This window comes from Labeo rohita, chromosome 1, assembly GCF_022985175.1.
Source record: "Labeo rohita strain BAU-BD-2019 chromosome 1, IGBB_LRoh.1.0, whole genome shotgun sequence".
Lineage (NCBI taxonomy): Eukaryota > Metazoa > Chordata > Actinopteri > Cypriniformes > Cyprinidae > Labeo > Labeo rohita.
Window position 1 is genome coordinate 14,367,432 of NC_066869.1, and position 26,366 is coordinate 14,393,797.

At 35.8% G+C, this 26,366-nt stretch overlaps 3 protein-coding genes across 6 annotated transcripts; 1 reads left to right on the forward strand and 2 right to left on the reverse strand.

Moving 5' to 3' along the window:
• The first annotated feature begins 228 nt into the window (after nucleotides 1-228).
• sertad2a (SERTA domain containing 2a) lies at nucleotides 229-4,214 on the forward strand. The gene is made up of 2 exons (XM_051109130.1): nucleotides 229-443; nucleotides 3,025-4,214. Exon 2 carries the CDS (start codon nucleotides 3,036-3,038, stop codon nucleotides 3,954-3,956), a length of 921 nt encoding a protein of 306 aa, XP_050965087.1. The 5' UTR covers nucleotides 229-443; nucleotides 3,025-3,035; the 3' UTR covers nucleotides 3,957-4,214.
• Nucleotides 4,215-4,298: 84 nt separating this feature from the next.
• aftpha (aftiphilin a) lies at nucleotides 4,299-16,235 on the reverse strand. 4 transcript variants are annotated; one of them, XM_051109059.1, is made up of 10 exons: nucleotides 16,039-16,235; nucleotides 10,891-12,453; nucleotides 9,779-9,933; nucleotides 9,534-9,660; nucleotides 9,382-9,438; nucleotides 9,132-9,254; nucleotides 8,861-8,921; nucleotides 8,448-8,531; nucleotides 8,160-8,283; nucleotides 4,299-5,859 (listed from the first exon to the last, which is right to left on the reverse strand). In XM_051109059.1, exons 2-10 carry the CDS (start codon nucleotides 12,415-12,417, stop codon nucleotides 5,703-5,705), a joined length of 2,415 nt encoding a protein of 804 aa, XP_050965016.1. In that variant the 5' UTR covers nucleotides 12,418-12,453; nucleotides 16,039-16,235; the 3' UTR covers nucleotides 4,299-5,702. The 4 variants fall into 4 exon arrangements, with proteins under 4 accessions (XP_050965016.1, XP_050965006.1, XP_050965035.1 ...); XM_051109049.1 differs by having other exon boundaries at nucleotides 4,299-5,862; XM_051109078.1 differs by lacking the exon at nucleotides 8,448-8,531.
• A 2,781-nt stretch (nucleotides 16,236-19,016) lies between these two features.
• lgalsla (lectin, galactoside-binding-like a) lies at nucleotides 19,017-25,671 on the reverse strand. Its single transcript, XM_051117407.1, has 5 exons — nucleotides 25,504-25,671; nucleotides 23,883-23,951; nucleotides 23,714-23,802; nucleotides 23,299-23,461; nucleotides 19,017-21,562 (listed from the first exon to the last, which is right to left on the reverse strand). Exons 1-5 carry the CDS (start codon nucleotides 25,534-25,536, stop codon nucleotides 21,419-21,421), a joined length of 498 nt encoding a protein of 165 aa, XP_050973364.1. The 5' UTR covers nucleotides 25,537-25,671; the 3' UTR covers nucleotides 19,017-21,418.
• Between the last annotated feature and the right edge of the window lie 695 nt (nucleotides 25,672-26,366).

Genomic DNA, 26,366 nt, shown 5'->3' on the forward strand with positions numbered 1-26,366 from the left:
CGGATTCATTTTATTAATTATTTTCATTTATGTATTAATTCTAAATGTTTTTTTTTATTATTTACTTTATTTTAATCGTATATATTTTATATATACAGTTGTTTATCCCAATTTTTACCACATTTAACTGTTGACGAGCACGACAAAAGCGTTTCGCGAATCGGATGGAACGAATCATTCAAACGAATCGATTCAAACGAGGGATTCGTTCACAATATCACTCGACATCTGCGAGCCTTACGTCACTCCAGAAGACTCCGCTTGCGGGATTATTGAAGGCGGACTACATTCGTCCGTCCGATGACTGGAACGAGTGACTTCACGAGCGCTACGTGAGCGCGCGCTGCAAACGCGTCAAACACGGTACAGTCGAACGGGAGCGGATCGGCGAACGAGATACGAGTCCGATGAGCAGCTCGAAGTCCCCGTTTGACCTGCATGCGGTGAGTTCACGACGTGCTTTTTACGTTTAACAACAAGTAGAGTCGTTAGGAAGCCGTTTTATAGAAAAAAACAAGACTGGAAAGTTAAAAACTTGTGTTTTACGTTTGACTGTGTGGTAAATAACGTGTGTTCGCGTGCTGTTAGAAGTGTAATGATAATACTGAGTGTGTTAAATGTCTTAAATGTGCTGAGGTAAAACATTTAAAAGCTAACGTTACCAACTACGCTAGGTTAAACAGCACAGACGATGAAACTCGATCCGATTTACCGCAGTAGTTTCTGCAGATGGTCATGTGCGGGTTAATACTATCAATCACCGCTCAGATATTATTTTGTTTTGTCACTTGAGTTTTGAAAGCTTTCATTTTACCGTAAATCAGCTGAAGTTTCACTTTTAGCTGATATGATGTGGGCGTGCAGCGCTAACGTTAAATGTCACGGCTTCACTTCAGACTTAGCAAACAGTTTGCGTTGAATCGAATTAAAACGTTATGATATAATGTACGTGTGTACATATTAACAGATAAAGTGATACGAAAGTAATATTAACACCTTCTGAATTCACCTTTAGTTAATTTCTTCAGTTTCCTCAGTGTGGTCAGTTGCAAGCTTCATATACACGTGCACTTTATGACATGGGTTAATAATTATATCGCACTCACAAGGCATAAAACTCTGTGTTTATAGTATGTTTATTTTTAATCTTCTGTAATCCAGTGAGTTATTGTGCAGTGGAGTTTTAGTGTGACTCAGGGATTATTAGTTCAGCTCTGGCACATGATTGTTGGTCATTTAGTTTGGTCAGTGGTACAAACTCTTAACCACAACTACTAACCAGTCAAGTTCATAGGAGGAAGTGAGGCAACAGAGCAAGTGCTCTGATTTACAGTAATCACAGCGTCCGAAGAGAAAAGAGTCATATGTGTAGTCATGAGGTGTCACTGGTGAATGATTGTCTTAGATGGAAATTGACTAAGTGGAAAGTACAGTGTATTTGGCGATTCTACAAAGACCAAGCTTATTTTGTATCATCCTTTGTCTTTTTATCTGAAAAAGAGAAACTAGACAAAATTAACGAATTGAATTGTATTTAATATTAATATTAAAATGCAAAATAAGTAAATTAATTAAATTAAAAAAAGAAAATTTACAATAAAAATAAGTCAAATATATGTTGAAAGTAAAGTATATTGGCATTTAATTATATTCAGTTTTATTAATTAAAATGTAAATAATATAAAATAATATAATAAAATATAATTTTATTACATTTGTTGTTGTTTTTTAACATTTAAAATGTTATAAACATTTAAAATAAAATACACATTTGAAAGTTTTTTTTCCAAGACTGTTTGACTAGTTTGTCATTTTATTAGTGAGTTTTACTCATTCAAATTAGTTTTAAGATAATATTAAAATTTATATTTAACAATATTTCAGTTATTTACATGTATACTACCAGTCAAAAGTTTTGGAACAGTACGATTTTTTTAAGTCTCTTCTGCTCACTTAAGCATGCATTTATTTGATCCAAATACAGCAAAAATTGTAAAAATTAGATTTTCTATTTGAATATATTTTAAAATGTAATTTATTTGTGATTTCAAAGCTGAATTTTTAGCATAAAATTTTTAGCATTTACTCCACTCACATGATCCTTCAGAAAAAGAAAAAAAATTATGATGTTGAAACAACCAAGTAGATTTTTTTTTATCAGGTTTCTTTGATGACTAGAAATTTCAGAACACCATTTATCCGAGATTCAATTTAAAGCATCCTTGCTAAATAAAAGTATTCATTTCTATAATAAAAATAATTATACTGACTCCAAGCTTTTGAATGGTATAGTAAAAAAAATTACTGAACTGTTTCAAATATTGATTAAAAAAAAAAAAAAAAAAAAAAAATGTTTGTAGAGCAAATCAGGATATTAAAATGATTTCTGAAGGATCATGTGACACTGAAGACTGTATAGTAATGATGCTGAAAATTCAGCTTTGATCGCAGGAATAAATTAAATATGAAAATATATTCAATTAGAAAGCAGTTATTTCAAATAATAAAAATATTTCACAATATTAGTGATCTAGCTGTATTTTCGATTAAATAAATGCAGGCTTGGTGAGCAGAAGAGACTTAAAAAACCTAAAAAAAAAAAAAAATCTTAAAAAAACTTATGACGAGTAGTGTATTTTTGTTACTTTTTAAAAATATATATTATATATATTTTAAAAATATTTATATATATTTAACATTACTGCAAATTTGAAATAAAAAATATACTTATTAAAAATATTTTAAAATATAATCTTAAATCGGCGCCAATAGCCTCGCGGTTAGTGCACCGACATACAGCGCAACAGCGCTCACAGTGACCCGAGTTCGAATCCCGGTCCGTGGTCCTTTGCCGATCCCACTCCCCTCTCTCTTCACCCAGTGCTTTCCTGTCTGCTCTACACTGTCCTCTCCAAATAAAGGCATAAAATAAATATATATATATAATCTTAAATTACAAATGAAATTACAAAAATGCAATAAAAAAAATACACTTTGCTTCATTACTGTGCGTTTCTCTCTCAGATATCTGCTACATGTTGGGTAAAGGCCTGAAACGGAAGCTGGAGCAGGAGGACGAGAATGACGTGATGAAGATGAGCTCCCATCAGGAGGCGTCACCCACCTGCTACTGGCTCCAGCGGCAGACCGTGCTCAACCTCTCGCTCCTGAAGCTGCACAGCCGTCCGGTACACTCAGACCCGGGCCTGGCCCGCAGGGTGCTCATCACCAACACGCTCAGACACATCCAGGACGAGCTGAGAGGTGAGGGTATCCCTGTACCCCAGTCCTTCCCCTGCGGCGGGACTCCACTGGGTGTTGTTGACGGCTATCGGGAACGTTCAGCGGGTTGTGGGGTGGAGTCGCATAGTGAGGGCAGTTTGACGCCTGTGTCGCGGTTGGAAGAGGACAAACATCTGCTTCTCTGTCTATCTCCGTCTGTTACCAGACAACAACCTCCATCATCTATCATAAAGGACAGCTTTACCTCAGCGCTAGCTGAAATTGAAGATCTGTGCCCGACTGTAGGAATAACCACTTTGTTTTCTACCGAGACAGGACGCTCACTCACATCAGACCCCAACTTCGATGAATCGCGATACACAGACTCAGATCTTTCTGAAATGAACAGCAGTTTGGACTCGGTGTCGTTGGTCTCTGACCCAGCCCCGTCCGCATTTGGCCACACCCCCTCGCTCCTTGCTGATTTTTCATTGGACGATTTCCTGTTCACGGAACTAGACAGCTTGCTGTTCGACAGCACCCCCTGCAGTTCACCCCTGAGCACAAGCTCAGGCGCGTCAAAAGTCGTTTCAATGGTAACAGACGACTTTGTTAAGACGCTCGCTGGTTACGGTAACGGTGGGACGAGCCAATCGACGCTTCAGTCTAATCAGACATTTAAACTGGACCTGAACGAACTGGATCACATCATGGAGGTTTTGGTTGGGTCGTAATTTGAAAAACATTTAATATGTACCTAATATTAAGGTAAATTTTGGCCATTTTTTTAATATATTATGGTATGTAGACCAAAAAGGTTACTATGGTGAAGAACGTATACGTGTATGCTCGTATATTTATTTTGATACAGTAACAGGGCACTCAATGTGATGTAATATATTGCAACCATTTTATAATGTTATAGAATGCGACTGATATTTTTCTTGTGGAAATTTCATATGAATTATGTTATTTTAGTATTTAATTTTTAAAAAATAAAAAAAACTCCAAAATGAAAGTGCTTTCAGTTTGTCCTTTTAAAACAGACCAACATGAGTTCACACCAAAACAGCATGTTCTCTTAAATTATTTTAATTTCTTGTGTACACTTAAAGAAAATTTACACACTTGTTTGTTTTGTTTTTTCAAAGAACCCGGGCATGCGCGATTGACCTCGGTACAGGCTCTTTAGAGATATCATTCATCTGTATGAGTTTTCCATAGGAATTTTCCCATAACAATTTTTACATGTTCCATAGTTTGACTGTACACAGTCCGAAGCCACAGTTAACTATGTAAGCAGTTCTTCTGTATATCTTTACAATGTGCAAAATCCTCCAGGAGACAGAATAAACAGTGACACAACTGAAACAAAAAGAACTGGGAGAAATCAAAGCAGAAAGATGAGAAAACTCATTTCTGGCGAACATTTCCCATCATGCACTCCTGGCGTACAGGATCACGGTGATGGCAGACGTCCTCCAAAGAGTCGTTTAGAGTCGTCAGATTAAATAAAACACAGATACAGCATGACCAAAAACACAGGAAATGAGCAAAACGATACAGCAGATATTGGTCCCTTATTCTCGATACATCTATATATGTATATGTATATATATATATATATATATATTCAAGTTAATCATTCATTCAACGATTCCTTCACTACATTATAGTCCAAAGCCAGTGGTTTCAACTTACATTAAAAAACAATAATAAACAACAAAGAACCAAAAAATATATGAGCAGCTAACACAAAAATGTGGTTTCTATAGATGTTGATGGAGTCGTCTACGGTCTGTCAGTGTGGAAAGCGATTAATTAATTGTTAAACTATTTGCACAACAAAAGATAAAGTGTTCGCTAATGCCTGTGCGAAATCAAATCAACCTAAAACCTACAAGTAATAACAATATTGATTGTAATGTAGTAGCGATTAAAAACTAAGGCCTTTGTTACGCAAAATCGAAAGAAAATTTTGCAGGCGGTTTGGTTTCAAGTCGATATAACTACGCATTTATATATCTAAATACAAACTGAATCATTCACATCATCATTTGTGCCTTTGAAGGACTTTTAAGCCAGTGTTTCGATAAAAACAAACAAACAAAAGTAACAAAGTGCCTCTTTCTCTCTCTCAAACACACTAACTTAACAATGAAGAATACTCAAAAAGAAATCATCCCTGATTATATACAGATTGGCTCTAATATAAACACAAACTCTTTTCCTACTGCCATTCTAACAATTAAAATCCTCTAGTCATTTCTCTTCTAAAGCGATCGATCATTAGCCGATTATCTCATCTGCTCTCTCTTACGTAGGACGATGTACTTGAACTTAAAAAACGCTCTGGGAAATGATGAACGGGAGCTAGAAAACCAATAGGATGAAATTAAAATCATATTTGTCAGTATCGTGACACTGGAGAGCGATACACAGAGAAAGAGAGGTGAGACGGCGCGGAGGAGAAGAACGCGTCAGTCGGGCGTGGGGGAGGGCGAGGAGGAGGGGAGGAGAGGAGTCAGCGTGGAGGGGAACATGAGGACTTTCGCCTGCATGAACGACAGATCCGGCAGACCTGCGATCACTCGCCGAGCCTCTTCGCTCAGATTCTCCTCCTTCTGCACAGGCTTTCTGCTGAGAGAGATCAGACTGGTCAGAAAGAGAGATCAGATATCAGAGAGATCAATATTTAAAACAGAGATCAGACCAATTAGAAAGAGACTGATTAGAACAAGAAATCAGAACAAGAAAGAGATCAGACAGAATAGATGTAGATCAGATAGATCACATAGATCACAGAAACAGATCAAACAGAGAAAGTTAAGAACAAGAGATCAGACAGATCAGAGAAAGACATCAGACTGATCACAGAAAGAGATCAGACAGAATAGAAGACACAGCAGATCAGAACAGGAGATCCAACAGAACAGGCAAATCAAAGAAAGAGATCAGACAGAACAGCCAGCAAGAGATCAGAACAAGAGATCAGATAGATCACAGAAAGATCAGACGGAATAGACAGATCAAATGTTGATCAGACAGATCACAGAAAGAGATCAGACAGATCAAATGTAGATCAAACAGATCACAGAAAGAGATCAGACAGATCAAATGCTGATCAGACAGATCACAGAAACAGATCTGACAGATCAAACAAAGATCAAAGAGATCAGACAAAGCAAACAAAGATCAAACAGATCACAGAAAGAGATCAGACAGATCAAACGAAAATCAGACAGATCAACAAAGATCAGACAGATCACAGAAAGAAATCGGACAGATCAAACAAAGATCAGACAGAATAGACAGAGATCAGAACAAGAGATCAGACAGATCACAAAAAGAGATCAGACAGATCAAATGCTGATCAGACAGATCACAGAAACAGATCTGACAGATCAAACAAAGATCAAAGAGATCAGACAAAGCAAACAAAGATCAAACAGATCACAGAAAGAGATCAGACAGATCAAACAAAAATCAGACAGATCAACAAAGATCAGACAGATCACAGAAAGAGATCGGACAGATCAAATGTTGATCAGACAGATCACAGAAAGAGATCAGACAGATCAAACGAAGATCAGACAGAATAGACAGATCAGAACAAGAGATCAGACAGATCAAATGTAGATCAAACAGATCACAGAAAGAGATCAGACAGATCAAATGTTGATCAGACAGATCACAGAAAGAGATCAGACAGATCAAATGTTGATCAGACAGATCACAGAAACAGATCTGACAGATCAAATGTTGATCAAAGAGATCAGACAAATCAAACAAAGATCAAACAGATCACAGAAAGAGATCAGACAGATCAAGCGAAGACCAAACAGATCAACAAAGATCAGACAGATCACAGAAAGAGATCAGACAGATCGAACGAAGATCAAATAGATTAACAAAGATCAGACAGACCATAGAAAGAGATCAGACAGATCAAAAGTAGATCAAACAATACAGAAAGAGATCAGACAGATCAAACGAAGATCAGACAGAATAGACCGAGATCAGACAGATCAAATGTTGATCAGACAGATCACAGAAAGAGATCAGACAGAATAGACAGAGAGATCAGAACAAGCAATCAGACAGATTAAAAGAAGATCAGACAGACTGCATCAGACAGAACAGACAGAGAAATCAAACGTAGATCACACAGATTACATAAAGAAATTAGGACAAGAGATCAGACAGATCTGAAAAAAGGTCAAACTAAGAGACAAACCAGTTCAGACAAATCAGATAGATCAGACAGATTAGAGAAAGAGACATCAAATCAGGCAGATCATAGACAGCTCAGATTGGATATCAAACAGATCAGAGAAAGAGAGAACAGACAGATCCCAGATATCAGACAGATCTGAACAAGAGATCAGAGAGATCAGACAAAAATCAGACCAGAGAAAGAGACTAGACAGATTTAAAAGAGAGATCAGACACATCAGAGTGAAACCAAACAGACGACAAAGAAAAGATCAGATTAAAGAAAGATAACAGAGCGATCATTTAGATAAGACTGATTAGAAAAACATCAGAACAGCATTTCTACATAATGATTTTATTATTGTTTTTTTACATTACTTTAGTGATTGAACATCCTAAATCAGTAGCTACCACAATTTATAACATCCCATTCCTGACTTTAAAAAGTTTTTTGATCAGACTTGGATAAGTTGGAACTAGAAGACAATCATTAAATTAACTAATAAACAGTATGTGTGTCACTACAGACATAGATATGTACTGTAGTAAGCTGCAGTGATCACACGACCTACATCGAGTTATAACCTTGGATAAAAAATGGTTATTTTGCATTTTTAACTCTGTGTAAAAACATTAACTTTTTTCTGAACTCATCATGAACTGTGGTGTGGCTCCCCCTGGTGGCCAAACAGCAGTACTGTGAATGAGTGAGGCTCACTGACCTGGTGGAGGTGCTGGTCTTCTCGACGGTCGACATGAGGCGAGCAAACGCATCCACGACTCTACTGCTGCCCCCGCTAACGTCCAGCTTCGCTTGGGTCAACTCGTACAGCTCCGGGTCCACACCTGCACACCATCACATGCATATCAGCACCCTTTTGTGACACGCCAGCATATGTATGCGTGCAACAGCAAACGTTTGAATGGACGGTTAAAGATACACATGCAAATAGAGCAGAAATCAAGAACACAGATGGCTTCAGTGTTAAACTGGAAATGCTTCAGCAAACCTGGTATGGAGGTGGCCGTGCCGGAGGGCGACTCGTCCACAGGGCCGAAAAAATCGAGGTTGAGCAGAGACGAGCCTCCACTCGCTTCAGAACGAGGGATGGTGAAAGAGGAGAGAAAGGTCACGGAGAAAGACAAAGAGAAAATAGGAAAGCAAAAGTTGACATATGCTCAGATCTGGATTAGTGATGAAAACTATGTGACTGGATTAGTGCAGGTTTCTGTTAGCGAAAAGCATGAAGAATATGTGAACATCCAACATAAAACATTGAGACGGTTACTGCAATTGTTAATCAAGCATTTAGTTGAGACACGAGGCATGTGTCCATATATTTAAGAATGAGAAAAGCTTGTTTCTCCATTCTGTTCTGCGATGTTCCTCCCTCAGGTGAGAGAAACAATCGATCGGTCTTACCGTCTAGAGGGTTTGTAAGGCCACTGCTGCTCCAGTCAAACTGAACAGGAGGAAGAGACTCCTGATGACAGAAAGAGAGACCAGATATCATCAGATATCAGATGTCTTTGCGATAATTACTGTTTTTTTTAAATGTGCAGGACAAGGTTTAAGTCTCAAATAAGTTGTCATGTTAAATGACCATCAGAGTCTACTATATATCCAACTTAATGTATAGATGTGTGTAATATGTGTACTATTTTACCAGGTGAAGGTTATTGAAGACGCTCACCTGGGCGGTGTCAGGTGGACAGGTGTTCAACTCAGAGGCGACTGAAGGAGATTGTGCTATTGAGGCGATCATTTCAGCGGCGGAGACGGGCTTCACCGGCTCCTTTGTGGGTTCCAGCATCCCCTGCACACCAAAAGTTGTCAAAGATGATTGATTAAACACACATGAGCTCTAGAGGACATCTAAAATAAACCAGCGTCCATCATTCTCTCACACACACACAGAGCGCCTGCAGCTGGGCTTCACTCACCAGACTGGCAGCGTACATTGGCACAATTACAGGCTGCTTTTTATGGCCCGTGAACAGCTGAGGAGAAAGACAAAAACAGAAGAGGAGAAGGGTAAACGTTCACACAATCAGTTTCTTATATACATGACTTGACCAAACTTTACCAAACTCACTATGTTTCTGGTGTCGATACCAAGGGAGCAAAGCAGCGCTTTATTGGTATAAGAGCCGCCCCACTGGTACCGGAGGCCGTAGGCATTATGAACATCCTGCAGCTGCTGCCACACGTCCCGCAGTGCCCTACAAAACCCGCAGGAGGAGACAAAGAGCATTTCATTGACCAAAGGACAAGAAAAAAGCCTTAATTGAGGTATTCGGCCCCAAACGGCACTAAGCAAATAAACCTGTAGCTCCTCACCCATTGGTTGGCCCTCTGTCAGCATCTTCCTGTTCTGATGTGTCGGGAGGTTTGAGGAAGGTGTTGAGCGTGGTCACCTCTTCCTCTAACTGAGGAGCGAGAACCAGCTCGAAACTGGCCTGGAAAATCTTCTCCAAACGGCTGACCAGCACAGACTTAGTAAAACAGAGAAATATTAGAAATATCAGCATATTCAGGATCATGTGACACTGAAGACTGGAGTAATGATGCTGAAAATTCAGCTTCGCATCACAGAAATAAATTAAATTTTACAATATATTCATATTGAAAACAATGATCTTAAATTGTAAATTCTGTTTTTACTGTATTTTTAAACAAATAAATGCAGCCTTGGTGAGCAGAAGAGACTTTTTTTTTAACTTTTGAAGGTGTAATTTTATTACATACAAGTATTGGTCAAAATAGCTCAGGTGTGGTGATGTTGTTTGCATTTGCTTTTTTTGACCTAATGACTTGTGTGTGACCCTGGACCATAAAACCAGTCATAAGTAGCACAGGTATATTTGTAGCAATAGCCAAAAATACACTGTATAGGTCAAAAATATCATTTTGTCTTTTATGCCAATAAACATCAGGATATTAAGTAAAGATCATGTTCCATGAAGATATTTTGTAAATTTCCTATTATAAATATATCAAAACTTAATTTTTGATTAGTAATATGCATTGCTAGGAACTTAATTTGGACAACTTTAAAAGCGATTTTTTTTCATCCTCAGATTCCACATTGTCAAATAGTTGTATCTCAGCCAAATATTGTCCTAACAAACCATACATCAATGGAAAGCTTATGTATTCAGCTTGTATAAGATGATGTATAAATCTCAATTTCAAAAAAATTGACCCTTATGACTGGTTTTGTGGTTCAGGGTCACATATAGCGAAATATGTGAAACAGAGACGTTTTAAACCCTCTGTTTGTGTTTATACAATCGCGTAGACAGAGTAAACCATCCAGTCCAGGTACATTCCTTAATCTGATTAAATTTCCTGTAATCGTCCGTGCCAGTTTCACCATTTAGGACAATAAAATGAAGAACAGAATGTGGCAAAGTAAATTAAAAAAAAAAAATTTACGGTATCAGACCTACCGTTGTAGAACTTTTGCGCTCCTCCGCAGCTGTAGAGGGCGCTGTAACTGGCTGGCTTTCGTGCCAGTCGTCTCCTGCCTTTTCACTACCTGCTGCATCCTGTTCCTGCCCGAACGTTGCCCACGATTCCCCTCCATGCTGGCTCTGATCGGGCTCAGAAAAGGCCTGCCATCCGTCGTTATCGCCGACGTCACCCACCTGCGCAGAGCTAAAATCCGCGAAACTGTCACTTCCAGGAAAGTCCGCAAATGTTGTTGCCTCCTCACCTGCTAAATCTGTTTTACTAGGTTCTTTTGATGTGTCAAAATCGCCAAATTCATCATCATCGACCTCCACCGGAGGGCTCGGGTCTGGTTCAGGCTGAGGGACCCCCTGCTGGTCAAAATCAGCAAATCCAGTCGCACTAAACGAGCTGGCGTCGCCAAAGTCACCGAAATCTCCAAAATCCTCATCGTCGTCCTCAGCCAGCTGGCTGTGGTCGGCCGGAGTGGCCGTCTCCTCCTGCAGTGGAGGCGAGGGTACGGATCCCGTCGTGCTAAAGTCGCCGAATTCTTCGAGCGCGTCTGTTGATAGCGGCCGACCGAAGGAAGTCTCCGTTTCAGTCTCCGTTTCTAAAGTCTCATTTTCGGAGCCTTTCTCATCTGATTGTTCACCACTAGATTTATCGCCATTAGAGTCAGGCGACTCCCTGTTGTCATCGGTTTCGCTCCAAGCGACACCGTTAAGGGCTAGCGGTTGCACTGTGCTAACGACTTCAGTAGTATGAGCTCCTAGCTCTCTTTGATCTAAATCCGACCCTTTGTGGAAACCCCAGTCCCCGTTGGTGAGACTTTCTGAGTTTCCCGAGGTTAATCCAAACCCTGTGATTCTTGAGTCCCTGTTATCACCTTCTAAACTAGCTCCTCGCTCTTCAACGCTGTCGCTAACGTCACTCTGTGGCCCTCTGTACCCTTGATTCGAATGCTCCCAGTCTGTATCTGAAGTCTGGTTGTGTTCAGCATTTGAAAAAGCAGAGAAATCTGCAAAATCATCTGGACTGACATCAAATTCGTTGTTTTTGTGTGGCGTAGGCGGGCTTCCGCTTTGGTCTAACGTCGCAAACCCGTTCGTGAGCACTTCAACGGCGCCATTGCAGTCAATGGCGTCGCTGTCAGTCCGAGACCCCGTTGCGAACTCCAGGGATGTGATGTGAGCTTGGTGCTCGGTGAACTTTTTGAGTTCCTCTACGCTAACCGTTCTGCCATTGGGCGTGCCGGTCTGGCCAACGCCAGGCATCACGCCGTTAGCTTTCGTGGACCCTGCAGGTTGAGCGGAGAGTCCCACGATCCTTCCATTGCTCAGTAGCTCTGGTGGCGAGGTGGCGTTTAAAGCCTGAGACTGGTTGAACGTGGTGGGTGTGTCGAACTCCGAGAAGCTGGCGCTGTTCGGGACGCCGGTGAAGTCGCTGAATTCATCATCCTCGTCCTCGGCGCCGTCCTCCATCGGGGGCGGAGAGGAGGAGTACATGCGTATCACGTCAGGCTCCATGGGGCCTTGAGAAGAAACACAGCCGAGAGCTCACACCTGCGGCAAAGCAATGTACTCTAGATTAGCATCATGAAAATGACTGTGACAAAACATTTAAGTACAAATAGGGGTAATTTATTCTCAGGGTCTTCAATCTAATTTTAAGCATCAATATTTTCCAATTAGAAACATGCAAGAGTTTTCCCAAAACTAGAAGTAGATTTGTGATTGTTTGAGAAAACGTGTTTTTTCCTGGTAAAAGAAATGCAATTCATGCACGGTTAACACAAATAAAAATGAAATTTAAACTTGGATTAGTGAGATAGGTTTAAGGTTTAATTAAGTAAATACATTCACTGAGTGTTTCAGAGTAAAGCGGGCGCTGTGTTCATTTACACATGCACAGATCAGGATCTGGTGTTTTCATGGTCTCGGAGCAGCTTGGTTCACAGTAAATGCTGCTCCACATTAACCAATTTACTCCAAGTTTGTGTCTCATAAGATACAATTGAAAATGCAACATGCAATACACATCTTCCCAAAGTTGTAATGAGAAGTGTCTATTAACCACATAGCCTGTGTTTTTCTGCCAAAATAGAAGCTTGATGGTTTAAGACTTATTGAAATTACACAGTTGTACTGTAAAATAAAATATCTATAATATTTTTCTTAAATGCTATTTTTATTTTAAAGTAAAATATTACAATAGTAATAGTGATAATAAATTAGTTATAATATTTTTATTTGGTATATAATTATAATTTTTGTTATTTTTTTATTCATATTCATGCACTACTAGTCAAATGTTTTTGAACTGTAAGAAAGTATTTTTCACTGAGCCTGCATTTATTTGATCAGCAAAAGCAGTACAATTCTGAAATATTTTTACTATTTAAAATAATTGTTTTCTATTTGAATATATTTTAAAATGTAATTTATTCCTGTGATTTCAAAGCTGAATTTTTAGCCTCATTACTCCAGTCACATGATCCTTCAGAAATCATTCTAATATTCAAATTTGCTGCTCAAAAAAACATGCATTATTGTTATGTTGAAAACAGCGGAATAGAACTTTTTCAGGTTTCTTTGATGAATAGAACAACCAGAAGAACAGCATTTATCTGAAATAGAAGTTTTTTTTTAACATTATAAATGTCTTTATCATCACTTTTGATCAATTTAAAGCATCCTTGCTAAATAAAAGTATTAATTTCTATCATTTCTTTACCAAAAAAAAATTGGAGAAAAATAATAATAAAAAAAAAACATTAAAAAACTTTTGACTAGTAGTGCATATAATCACAATTGTGTGCTTTTTTTAAAATCACATTTTAAAATGATCAAAAAACATGTAAACAAATAAAAATACAATTCAATTTTCCCCCCCATATCACGCAGCCCTTCAATGCATGTAACATGATAAGACTGTTGGACAGCTACTAATAATTAAAGTGTCAGGATGCCCTCAGGATTAGTCCAAAACCCTAATTAGATTTAATTTAAAATGCAAAGAGTCGTTCAGAAATTATTTCTGACACAGAAACAGGAAATCAGCTCTTCTGCAACGCTGCATGTTTTAATCGCAACAGTGAGAACAGCAGGGAGTCGCTGCATTATCACTCACGCTTCCTCTTTAACGAACTTAAGCCTCGTTTCTCTACATCTGCATCGTCCTACATCTAATTACTGGTGTTTGCAATGGCAAGCAACACTTTTCCTACTGCTCTACATAAGTGTCAATGCTTTTAACCCTGAATATTAAACATGAGTGAGTAAATCATCCCACACCTCAAATCAAGCAGCTTTTTGAGAAGACAACATCAATGAATCTTCTTAATCTTTATATGAATACGATTTATGTTCATTACATGTGTTCTAAGCACTGATAGCCATTGCAATACCACTAAACAATCGCCCTCTGTCGCGGGGGCTCATTACGATAGCGCTCAAGGGCCTATTTACACGAACAGGTTCTTGTTGTCTAACTCAAATCAAATCAACAAGAATGAAAACAAGACAGACTGTCTTCAGAGCGGACACTAATTAAGTGCTAATGGGAGAAGTGGTGACTTAAGTGGAGCGGGGGAATCCAGACCAATCTGGAAAGTCCACGCCGTGAATAAACCACAAGAATTCAGTCACTGAGGGCAATCATTTACAAAGGAAAACAAAAGCACAGACCAAATAAAACAGGGCTTGTAATTGGTCTATTGTATCCCGTTAGGAGCGTCATAAGTGCTGTTTGCTCAAAGGTAAATCAACAATGTCAAAGCGACGCTTGCAAGAAGATCTTTGCCAAACCACAATTTACCTTCACACTACTAAAATGACCTGCGTCTTATTGACGCACACATATAAAACTCTTTCGCTATCAGAAAGCATAAACGAACTTCCAAAATTAATTATTTACTTCTCTGATTATATTATTGTGATTGTATATTCATTTATGAAACCGATACTTTCAGAAACAGGAAGATTTACCACCCACATCTTATGAAGCAGGTTTCCATAATCTAGCACAAATATAAAACAATTTTATTATCAGAAATGTAATTATTTTACTTCACTAGTTTAGATCATTGTGAATTAAAAAAACAATATTCCACATGCATTTTAACAATTTGACAGTCATACTCTTATTTTCCTATCCTATTCATCTTTTTTTTTTTAACTTGTAAGTAAGCCTATGTGCGAGACTTCCGGTTCATTAGCGCTATAGGGAAGTAACGTGAAGATTAACAACGTGCAGTAAACGTTTAAACTGTTATTTATTGTTAAATTAACATAACACATTAAAATAATATGGAAACACACACCAGTTTGTAATATCAAGCAGCTAAAGCTGTTTTGTACGACTAAAAATAGCTGGACGCGATGAGACCGGAAGCCCAATAATATTTACAAATGGCTGCGACCACTCAAAAGGTGATAAGAACAAAAAGGTGGATAAGGTGACACTACATACATAAACTATAATCGATTATATATTAATATTACTCATATCATCACTATAATGTAACGTCAGTAATATAAGCACTAAAGAAACGTACGTTTTGTTACTATACCTAATGAGAGTTGTCACGTGAAAACGAAGTAAAGTTATTAAATCTGTAATATACTATGATTTAATATCAATTAGCTGATCTTAATATCACAGCTGTCAAAAACACCAGGCCTTCAGCACATAAACTGACCAAACTACTCATTATAACTATATAAACCTGATGAAGAGATTAGTTTAGGCTAAACTACGCTTATCCCAGATTAAATCTGGATTAAACTGAATTACTGACAAGTAGACTTTTGGATAAAATCAAATCGGTTTGAGGATGTTTACATTACGGCTAGCAGTTAGCCGTTAGCCTGATCAGAGCAGTGCAATTACACCTGACAGCATAAAAAACGATGTTTTAAACTGTCAAAAACGAGCGGTTTCTTTCTAAACACTGACATTCAGTTGCCATACGACTTGTGTTGTTGTTCCACTACTGATTTAGTAGAACAAACTCAGTTTGTTAGCATACAAGCTCAGTGTAGCATCAGAACCCATTGGTTAACACGGGCGATGCTAGCCAGGCTAGCGTTAGCAGTAGCCTCGAAGCTAACGGCTAGCTGTCGCGCAGCTGTCAGTCATCATCTTACCTCACGAGACCGGAGTGATGTGTCCCATCCTCACGAGCACATCCCGCGCACCGGCGGCGATCATCTGGAGCAACACACGGGCACGGGAGATCCGCGAACACAACGACACGGCGCCGGTGAGATCCCTCTCTGTCAGTCTGTGTATGTGTATGAGAGAGTGTGTGTGTGGAGATCCTGTTCTTTTTCCGAGTATTACCCAGAATGCATCATGCGCTGGTGTGGCACTTCAGGACTCTCATGTTGATTGGGTGAGGCTGGTTTGGGAGAAATCAAGCAACGCCAAGCTCATGGACCCTCAAATATGATCATCCTCATGTGAACATAAAGGCTGCTAGATGTTTTTATTCATAAAGACACCGTTTCACTGTGAAAAAATAATATTATAAATATGTGTAAAATATTATTTGGATTTTTTTACTCAGGATAGTACTGTAGTGTTCTGTGTATTATTTATTTGTGTATTTAATGTCATTTTTAAATCTATTTCAATCCCATTTTTATTATTTATTTAGTTTAGTAAGTTATTTTAATATTAATTAATTATTTGCTTTTTATCTATTTGCTTAAATACCCAATTTATACAATGAAAACATAACATTATAAATATGTGTAAAATATAATTAGAAAAATATCAAGTTTGTATTAAATTACATGAAGTTACTTTACTATTTTTATTTTTTTATTTGTTTGTTATTTTATAAGTATTTTTTACATCTTTATTTTAATTTTATTATAGTAAGGTAGGTAGGTAGTTATTTAATTTATTTGTTTTATTAAATTCTACTTCAATCTATATTTTTAATTTATTTTAATCTAATTGTATTTATTTTAGTCTACTATCTATTATTTACTCTATTTATTTATTTAATCTACTTTCAATATTTTTATTTTTTTGTATTATTTTAAACAACTTATTTGACACTACTTTGCCTAAAGACTTAATGTCATTTTTAAATGTATTTCAATCCCATTTTTATTATTTATTTAGTTTAGTAAGTTATTTTAATATTAATTAAATCACTTATTATTTACTTTTTATCTATTTGCTTAAATACCCAATTTATACAATGAAAACATAACATTATAAATATGTGTAAAATATAATTAGAAAAATATCGAGTTTGTATTAAATTACATGAAGTTACTTTACTATTTTTATTTTTTTATTTGTTTGTTATTTTATAAGTATTTTTTACATCTATTTATTTTAATTTTATTATAGTTAGGTAGGTAGGTAGGTAGTTATTTAATTTATTTGTTTTATTAAATTCTACTTCAATCTATATTTTTAATTTATTTTAATCTAATTGTATTTATTTTAGTCTACTATTTATTATTTACTCTATTTATTTATTTAATCTACTTTCAATATTTTTATTTTTTGTATTATTTTAAACAACTTATTTGACACTACTTTGCCTAAAGACTTAATGTCATTTTTAAATGTATTTCAATCCCATTTTTATTATTTATTTAGTTTAGTAAGTTATTTTAATATTAATTAAATCACTTATTTACTTAATCTTACTTTTTATTTATTTTTGATGTTTTTACACTACTTTGCTTAAAGATCCAGTTTATATAATGAAAAGATAACATTATAAATATGTGTAAAATGTAATTAGAAAAAAAATTATTATAATTTTAATATTTAATATTTTTTTATTTGTTTGTTGTTTTATAAGTATTTTTTACATCTATTTATTTTAATTTAATTTTAGTCAGGTAGGTAGGTAGTTGTTTAATTTATTTGTTTTATTAAATTCTACTTCAATCTATATTTTTAATTTATTTTAATCTAATTGTATTTATCTTATTCTACTATTTATTATTTACTCTATTTATTTATTTAATCTACTTTCAATGTTTTATTATTATTATTTTTTAATCAACTTATTTTAAAATACTTTTATTTTAAAGACTCAATTTATACTGTGAAAAATAATAGAAATAGGAGCAAAATATTACTTGGGTTATTTTTTTCTACTCAGTATAGTACTGTACTCTTCTATGTATTATTTATTTGTTTATTTAATGTCATTTTAAAATGTATTTCAATCCAATTTTCATTATTTATTTAGTTCAGTAAAGTTATTTTAATATTAATTATTTATTTGAATCTTACTTTATTTATTTTTGATGTTTTATTATAAAAAATAATATTATAAATATGTGTAAAATACGTTTCTACTAAGTTACTTTTTACTTTTTCTGTTCTATGTTATTTATTTGTTTATTTTAATGTCATTTTTATATCTATTTTAATCTATTTTTTATTTAGTTAGGTAGTTATTTGTTTTATTCAATTCTGCTTCAATCTATATTTTTTAATTCATTTAAATCATTTTTTTATTTTATTCTGCTGTTTATTAAATTAATTATTTTAATCTTTTAAAAATGTAGAAATAAAAAAATATTTTTATATATACATTTATTTTACACTGATTTGCCTAAGATTATAAATATGTAAAATATAAATATATATATATAATATTTTTTTTACTTGCTATAGAACTATATTATGTATTTTATTTTTATCTGTTATCTATCTATTGTTTAGCATCTCTATCTGTTTAAATGTCTTTTTCTATCCATTTTTATTTGTATTTTTTCTAAGAAGTGTTTTCTTTGCAAGTACCACAGCATTACCATCAAATACTGTCACTGTAACATACTGTAGTACAATTAGAAACAGCTCCACTATAATAGACGTAATCATCAGGAAGCAGACCAGAGATAAGACAGCCAACAGGAAGAGTTTAACAGCACAATATGCAGGAAGTCGACAAGACTTTCAATTCCATGAGCACTAAAATTAAACTATCCAGAATGGATGAGAAAGTTTGAAGTAACAGGAATGCACGTTTGAAATGTCTTTCTGTATACGCCAAACATCAGGATAACTAAACTTTAGAATATGTTTTTCTGCAACCACAAAGTGTGTCCAGCTCTGCAACAATCAGCCACTGACAATACAATATCATTAATCAGAAGCCTTTTATTAATTAGGAACAATGCGTATACAATCAGAGACAATAAATACACAGAAAGCAAAGGAATGCAATGATTTTCTCCCTGATTTTATGCTGGAATGCTAAATGAAGTTCACATCATCGGCGGTTCATCACATTGTCTCATGAACGCAACTAAACATAAAATGCATTGCGTTTAAGAATGTATAAGTGCTTGTCAATGGAATTACAATGGAAAGATCACTATTGCAGTAAGACAGATGCATCTCTCAAATCACCTTGTTTATGTTATAAACACGTATTTAGGAAATAAATAAACCTCTTTAGGGTTTCCACCTGAGTACATTAGCTGGAGTGTTACACTGTTAAATTCAGGCAGTACGTTCATATATGAAGCTGCGCTCTTTTGTTAGTTCAGCATCTGTATCAGAACTCAGCACTACTGACGGCAACATTCATCTTACGTTTCTCTCATCTCCACTTTAACGCCGTAAAGTCAACATGAAATCCAAACTCACTTTTTTGCTTTCTGAATGCATGCTCTTGGTCTAATTGTGATCGACTTATTGGTATGTTTAATATTTTGTCTTTATAACTTGCTCTTCCTCTGTCTGATGTCAGCTAATAATGCACTGCAGGTATGACGTATTTTTGTAGACCAAAACGATTTGCATTTTTAGTCTTTTTGAATGGATTTTTAGTTAGAAACCCGAAATAAGCTTTGTGGTGAACACAAGCTCACAATATTTTCTTATTTTTCACATTGATTTAAATAAGATAATCTTGTACCATATTGTTATAAAAATGCAAAGAGTCAGTATGAAGTATATTAAACATTATATTATGTCAAGGTTTCAGTGACCTCTGTGTAAACCTCCACAAAACTGTAAAAGCGGTAGGCTATTTAAGAAAGGAAAATTTAAAAGATTACTGAGAATCAATAAATTATGAATAAATTATTGCTAATGTGTAAATAATATGCAATCATGTAATCCATAAAAACTAACTGTAGTCTGATTATGAGTATTTTAAAATGTAATTTATCTATTTTACAAGTACACTACCAGTCAAAAGTTTTTAAACAGTAAGATTTTTAATGTTTTTATAAGAAATCTCTTCTGCTCACCAAGCCTGCATTTATTTGATCCGAAGTACAGCAAAAAGAGTACAATTTTGAAATATTTTTACTATTTAAAATAACTGTTTTCTATTTGAATATATTTTAAAATCTCATTATTTTTATCACAATTAAAATTATAATTTTTATTATCAATATTTAATCATTACTTTTTTTCAGGATTCCTTGATGAATAGAAAGATCAGCATTTATCTGAAATAAAAAGCTTTTGCAACATTATATACTATAACATTCAAAAGCTTGGAGTCAGTATCTTTTTTTTTCTGTGAAAGAAATACTAGAAATGAATACTTTTATTTAACAAGGACGCTTTAAATTGATCAAAAGTGATGATAAAGACATTTTAATGGTACAAAAAAAATTCAATTTCATATAAATGCTGTTTTTCTGATCTGTCTATTCATCAAAGAAACCTGACAAAAAATATACTCATCTGTTTTCAACATAACAGTGATAAAATCATGTTTTTTGAGCAGCAAATCAGAATATTAGAATGATTTCTGAAGGATCATGTGACTGGGGTAATGACGCAAAGAATTCGGCTTTGTAATAAATAACATTTTAAAATATATTCAAATAGAAAACAGTAATTTTAAATAGTAAAAATATTTCAAAATGTTACTATTTTTGCTGTACTTTGGATCAAATAAATGCAAGCTTGGCGAGCAGAAGAGACTCCTTTAAAAAACATTAAAAAACTTACTGTTCAAGAACTTTTGACTACCCAGCTCTGATGGTGGTGATATTAATGTTTACACTGTAGTTTGTTTACATTTATAAATCATAAAAGGCTATTATAATGAACAAAACATGCAAGAATCATAAACTTGTGTTGGTCACAGAGCTTATTTTCTGCAATAATCCAAAAGCCAATGGAAAACTCCTACTGGGTTTTTGTCAAAATGACCAGGAAGATGTGAACTTGTAGGTTGGACTACAAAATGCATCATCACTGGCCACACAGGTACTGTTTTTAGCCAATGTTCTGGTCCTGAACGCCCACTTTTCCACTATCCTGTTCCACTCAGAAAATCAAAGTAAATGACTTACAAATGCCGTTTCATGTTGACTTTAGCTAAAATGCTACTGAGAATTGTGATGCTCATAAAAATAAATGCCTTCTTATAGCTCAAAATGCGGATTCAAGTTCAGTTCATCAGTTGTCGATGATTCTGGAGCGTCCTTCGGTATCGCAGACAGTCTTTAATGCTCAGAATGGATGGGCTGGTGGGGAGGCTGGTTTCATGTGACGCTGGTGGGGGAGCAGGCATCAGTTCAGCTTGGTGATGGTCAGACTGCCGCTGATCTGTATGGTGTCGATGGCTGCCACTGGCGTCACCCGATGGTAGAAGTCAAAGAGCTGGTGGCCGTCCACGAACACGCGGAAGCGTGGATGCTCGCAATGGATCTCAACCTGAACAAACAACACAGAGAGAGAACAAACGCAATTGTGACAAGAGACAGTAAATTAATGCAGTAAAAACGTCAAATTGCATAATATGTAGTTCTGCCTTTTTGTAAGGCCAATGAGAGTTTTGTGCCATAAATGGATATTCTGCCTATTTATTTGTTGAATATTCACCAGTTATTCCATAGATTTTTACATTTATGCATTTGGCAGACGCTTCTTGGCTATCCAAAGCAATGCACTGTGGCGTTGCACAATGGTGTATAGTTGGTGTAACCCTAAACCAGCCTAAATTAACCCTATAAAGCCTACTACGTCATATTTGATACACAAAGGACTCTAAATAACAATGATTTTTATCAAGTGAACATATGAATAACTTTAGTGAAATTTGATGAATACTTACAGGACTGAAGTCGTAAATATGATCATCAGGATTTTGAGAAATGATTGTTTGTCCATCTCTCAATCATTATTGTCATGCATTGCATTATATGTTTTGAAACTACAAAGCTTTGATCATAAAACTAAGCATTTAAATATCATCTTACATATTATTGGGAAATATAGATTAACAACTGATATTTATGGTTTTTTTTTTGTAAGTACTCTGTTATAGTGTTACAAATATCTCATTTATTTACATTACAAGCATCAGAATTTCATTTTATATTTTGGTCATACAAATATCAGCATCTGGATCAAATTTCATATTTTTGCTCAGTCTGGGCCTCTGAATAAAGGGTGTTTTTTCCTCCATATTCTCACTATATCAGACTATATGAGCCAAACTTTCTTCATGCTTATCAAAGCTGCATTTATTTGTTCAAAAATACAGAAAAATGTAATATATTATTTATTAAATGAAATATTATTTCAATGTAAAATAACATTTTTCTGTTTTAATATACAATAAAATCTAATTTATTCCTGTGAGCAAACCTGAATTTTCAATATTCAGTGTCACACGATCCTTCAGAAATCATTTTTATATGTTGATTTATTATCAGTGCTGGAAACAGTTGTGCTACTTAATATTTTTTTTGGAACCTTTGATATTTTTTTTCAGTATTCTTTCTTTCTTTCTAATTATTTTTAATATATGATTTTTTTTTTAATTGGGGTCAGTAATTATTTATTCTTTCTTTTTTTGAAAGAAATTAATACTTTTATTCAGCAAGCATGTGTTAAATTGATAAAAAGTGATAGCAAAGACCTATATTGTTAGACAAAATTTATGTTTTGAATAAATTCAGTTTTTTTTTTTTTTCATCAAAAAGTCCTGAAAAAGGTATCACAGGTTCCAAAAAAATATAATTCCCCACACTGATAATTCTAATAATAAATCAGCATATTATAATTATTTCTGAAGGATTATGTGACATTTAAGACTGGAGTAATGATGCTGATGAAAATTCAGCTATGCATCACAGGAATAAATTAGATTTTAAAGTATATTAAAATAGAAAACATTGTTTTATATTATAATAACATTTGGCAAAAATGACAGTTTTCTTCTGTATTTTTAATCAAATAAAAACAGCCTTGATGGACGTAAGAGACTTCTTTAAAAAACATTACAAACCTTACTGATTCCAAACTTTTGAATGGTATAGGGTTAACAAGCATTCATTGGCACCAACAACTCAACTATTTTAGTAAAGAACCAACCATTCAGTTTTGCAAATATGAATCCCTTCACATATGACTTTGTTTTGTTGAACTCAGATAATGACACTGACCCTGAAAGGCTGCTCTGCGATGAAGGGGAAATAGGGTATTGACCTCTCCTCCTTGCCCCAGCTATCAGAAACGCAGGCATTTCGTAAAATCTCCCGGTCTTCGAACCGTACGCACATATCCAGAGCGACGTCCCCACAGCCGCACGTCAGACTTATGTCAAAACTGCCCGGGAGAGAGCAAGAACATTCAACCTTGAGTTAAAATTAGCAACTGAATCAACCAAAACAACAGTATACAAGAGGTTACCGTCTAGACGCTGTGATTTTTATCTGAAGATTTTTTGTTTAACCTCATTCCTGGTTAACTAGCTAGAAGACTTTGATAAGATGAAGCACATGACAGCTGTGTCTCTCAGGGCGTGTCACACACGTATGCGAGCTCTTACAGGTGTGAGTAAGTGAGTGTGTCAGCTACCTGTCCGGATCTGCATTCACAACGCCCATGATGGTGATTTTCTTTCCCGGTCGCAGTCCGCCCCGAATGCCGCCGCAGAACGGCACGGCCTGTCACACACAGAACAGCACAGCAACATGAAGCAAAACAACACGCTGTACAAACATAACCATGTCTGTCAGGTCATTACCAGTTTCTGTTGCTCATCTTTTTGTGGTGACTGAGGCTCCCCAAAAGAACTGCTCAGATTTCTGGTTCTCTGCGGCGGATGAAACACAACCAGGAAGTCAAGAGGCAGCCGTTTGTGCAAAAAACATGCAAATTACAATGATACTCAGCAATGAACAGGTGGAAGATCTGATTCACATACAAATATCTAAGTGGTAATGATACAGAGCACATACAAATGCACAATATCCAAGCTGCTTTCTTTTACACAATGAAAGTGAATGGGGACTGGAGCTGTCAAGTCCCCACAGGACAAAAAGCACCACAAAAATATTCTTAAAGTACCTCATATTAACCACATTTCAAGTCTTTTGAATCCACATCCACAGGCAACAAGACATCAACTTATACAACCTTGTTCCTCACACAAAACTACTGGTGCTTCATAAGACGATATAGCGAATCAGTCGTACGCACTACTATTTTGTCATGTTTGGAGCTTGACAGCTCCAGTCCCCATTCACTTCCATTGTAAGAAAAGCGTCAACATTCTGCTTAACATCTCTTTTTGTGTTTCACAGAAATAAGTAAGTTTATGCAGCTTTGGAAAGACGTATAATAAAAGTGAATGGAGACTGGAGCTGTCAAGCCCACAGAGGACAAAAAGCACCATAACAATATCCTAAAAGTACCCCATATTAACTACATTCCATGTTTTCTGAATCTAAATCATTGTTCATTATAAATTTGTCAATGCTGGACAATTTGTCCTGTTGGCAGGAAACTATCAAGACATCTAACGTCCAATGACAATTGACATAACTTAAAACTAACTTGTGTTTATGCAACAAATTGGATTCTAACACAAAACTATTGTGTGGCTTTATAGGATAATATAGTACATCTGTCTCTCTTTCACTTCAACTGTAAGAGAAGCATCAACATTCTGCTAAACATCTCTTTTTGTGTTCCGCAGAAAAAATTAAGTTTACACATGTTTGAAAGGGCATGTAATGAGAATTAATGGAGAATGGAGCTGTCAAACCCCTAGAGGACAAAAAGCACCATAAAATATCCTAAAAGTACCCCAACTATATTCGAAGTCTTTTGAAACTAAATCATTGTTCATTGAAAATCTGCGCTTTCAAATCTCAGTAAGCTTATGTATATTTAAAGTTGATAGGTAAATATCAAACAGTCCAAGAGCCAGAGACATCAGACATAACCGTAAACAAACTTGTGTTTATGCACCAAATCTGATCCTCACACAAATCTTCTCTGTCGCTTTGTAAGACAATATAGCACATAAATCGTACACACTACTTTTTTTTTGTCATGTTTGGAGCTTGACAGCTCCAGTCCCCATTTACTTCTACTGTAAAAGATGTGTCAACATCCTGCTGAACATCACCTTTTGTTTTACAGAGTAAGTAGGTTTATACACGTTTGGAAGTACACAGCGCTAGGTAAATGATGGCTATTATTATTTTATTTGGTGTCCTATTCCTTTAAAACGTTTATAAAGGCGAATTCTCTAGTCTGGCTCACAACGCTGACAAACTTGTTTCCGTGTGTGAAGCAGGACACACGGCTTCCAGTCACCAGAAAAAACCCACGTCACTCTTCATTATAAAAATACTCACAAGTTCTTGTCGGATCGCGCTCAACTCCGCCATCTTCCACGCAGATCCACCATGGGAAGCCCGAGCGCTCGGGTTCGGTTCGGTGCGGAATCCGGGACACAGATCCGCTCGGTTCGCGTGTATTTCCAGCAGCCAGCGGAGGAACGCAGAGAGACGCGTCCGTCCAATCAGCGAGCGCCCAGCAGATTTTGCATAGTGACGTGGGCAGGGTGTTAATCCTAGCGCTTGTCTTAAAACTTAATCAGCTCTAATGACTTTAGTCTGTGTTTATCCCCCTGTGACTGAGAAGAAAAATGTTTTTGGAATTTATTTTTCACGTCATTATAGTGTTTTGATCACATGACTTTTAAAACATCAAATATAATATTTGATTAGAACGTTCTTGCAAACTCAGCACCTCTTCAAAAAATTCCTAAAATGTAGTTTACAAGACATAATTTGAAAATCAAAGCGTGCAGTGTGTGAAATAAGGATTGACAACCATCAGGCACTAAATTAAAGTCAGCGTAAAGCTATATTAAATGTGTTCTGAGTTTGTAAGATGTGTTATTACCCACTCAGCAAAATTTGAATGATAAAAAAACAAGTAAATAAAGTAACTTTATAAAAATCTTGAAAAAGCCAGTGTTCTTTGCTCTCAAATGTTAGGGGCGTGTCCGCTGGCGGCTCCGAAACCACGCCCACGCGCGGGAAAGTTGCCGCCTCTCTCAACCGTCAAACACTGCTACAACCTGAATGGATGACGGAGCTGTTTTGTAAATTATCGCAACCAGGTAATATGGATTTTTGTGAGGAAATCATAGTTAGCTATAGCAAACTAGGCTGTAGTAACTAATGGTAATGACACTAACTGGCGATTGAGC

Coding starts and splice junctions, on each gene's coding strand:
- aftpha (XM_051109049.1), bottom strand. CDS start 12,417: ATGGAGCCTGACGTGATACGCATGTACTCCTCCTCTCCGCCCCCGATG. Junction 9,934..10,890: donor AGCGCAAAAGTTCTACAACG/GTAGGTCTGATA, acceptor TGTTTTACTAAG/TCTGTGCTGGTCAGCCGTTT. Junction 8,284..8,447: donor CACGGCCACCTCCATACCAG/GTTTGCTGAAGC, acceptor GATGGTGTGCAG/GTGTGGACCCGGAGCTGTAC.
- lgalsla (XM_051117407.1), bottom strand. CDS start 25,536: ATGGCGGAGTTGAGCGCGATCCGACAAGAACTT. Junction 23,803..23,882: donor AAGATGAGCAACAGAAACTG/GTAATGACCTGA, acceptor TGTGTGTGACAG/GCCGTGCCGTTCTGCGGCGG. Junction 21,563..23,298: donor TCGCAGAGCAGCCTTTCAGG/GTCAGTGTCATT, acceptor TTGTTTGTTCAG/GTTGAGATCCATTGCGAGCA.
- sertad2a (XM_051109130.1), top strand. CDS start 3,036: ATGTTGGGTAAAGGCCTGAAACGGAAGCTGGAGCAGGAGGACGAGAAT.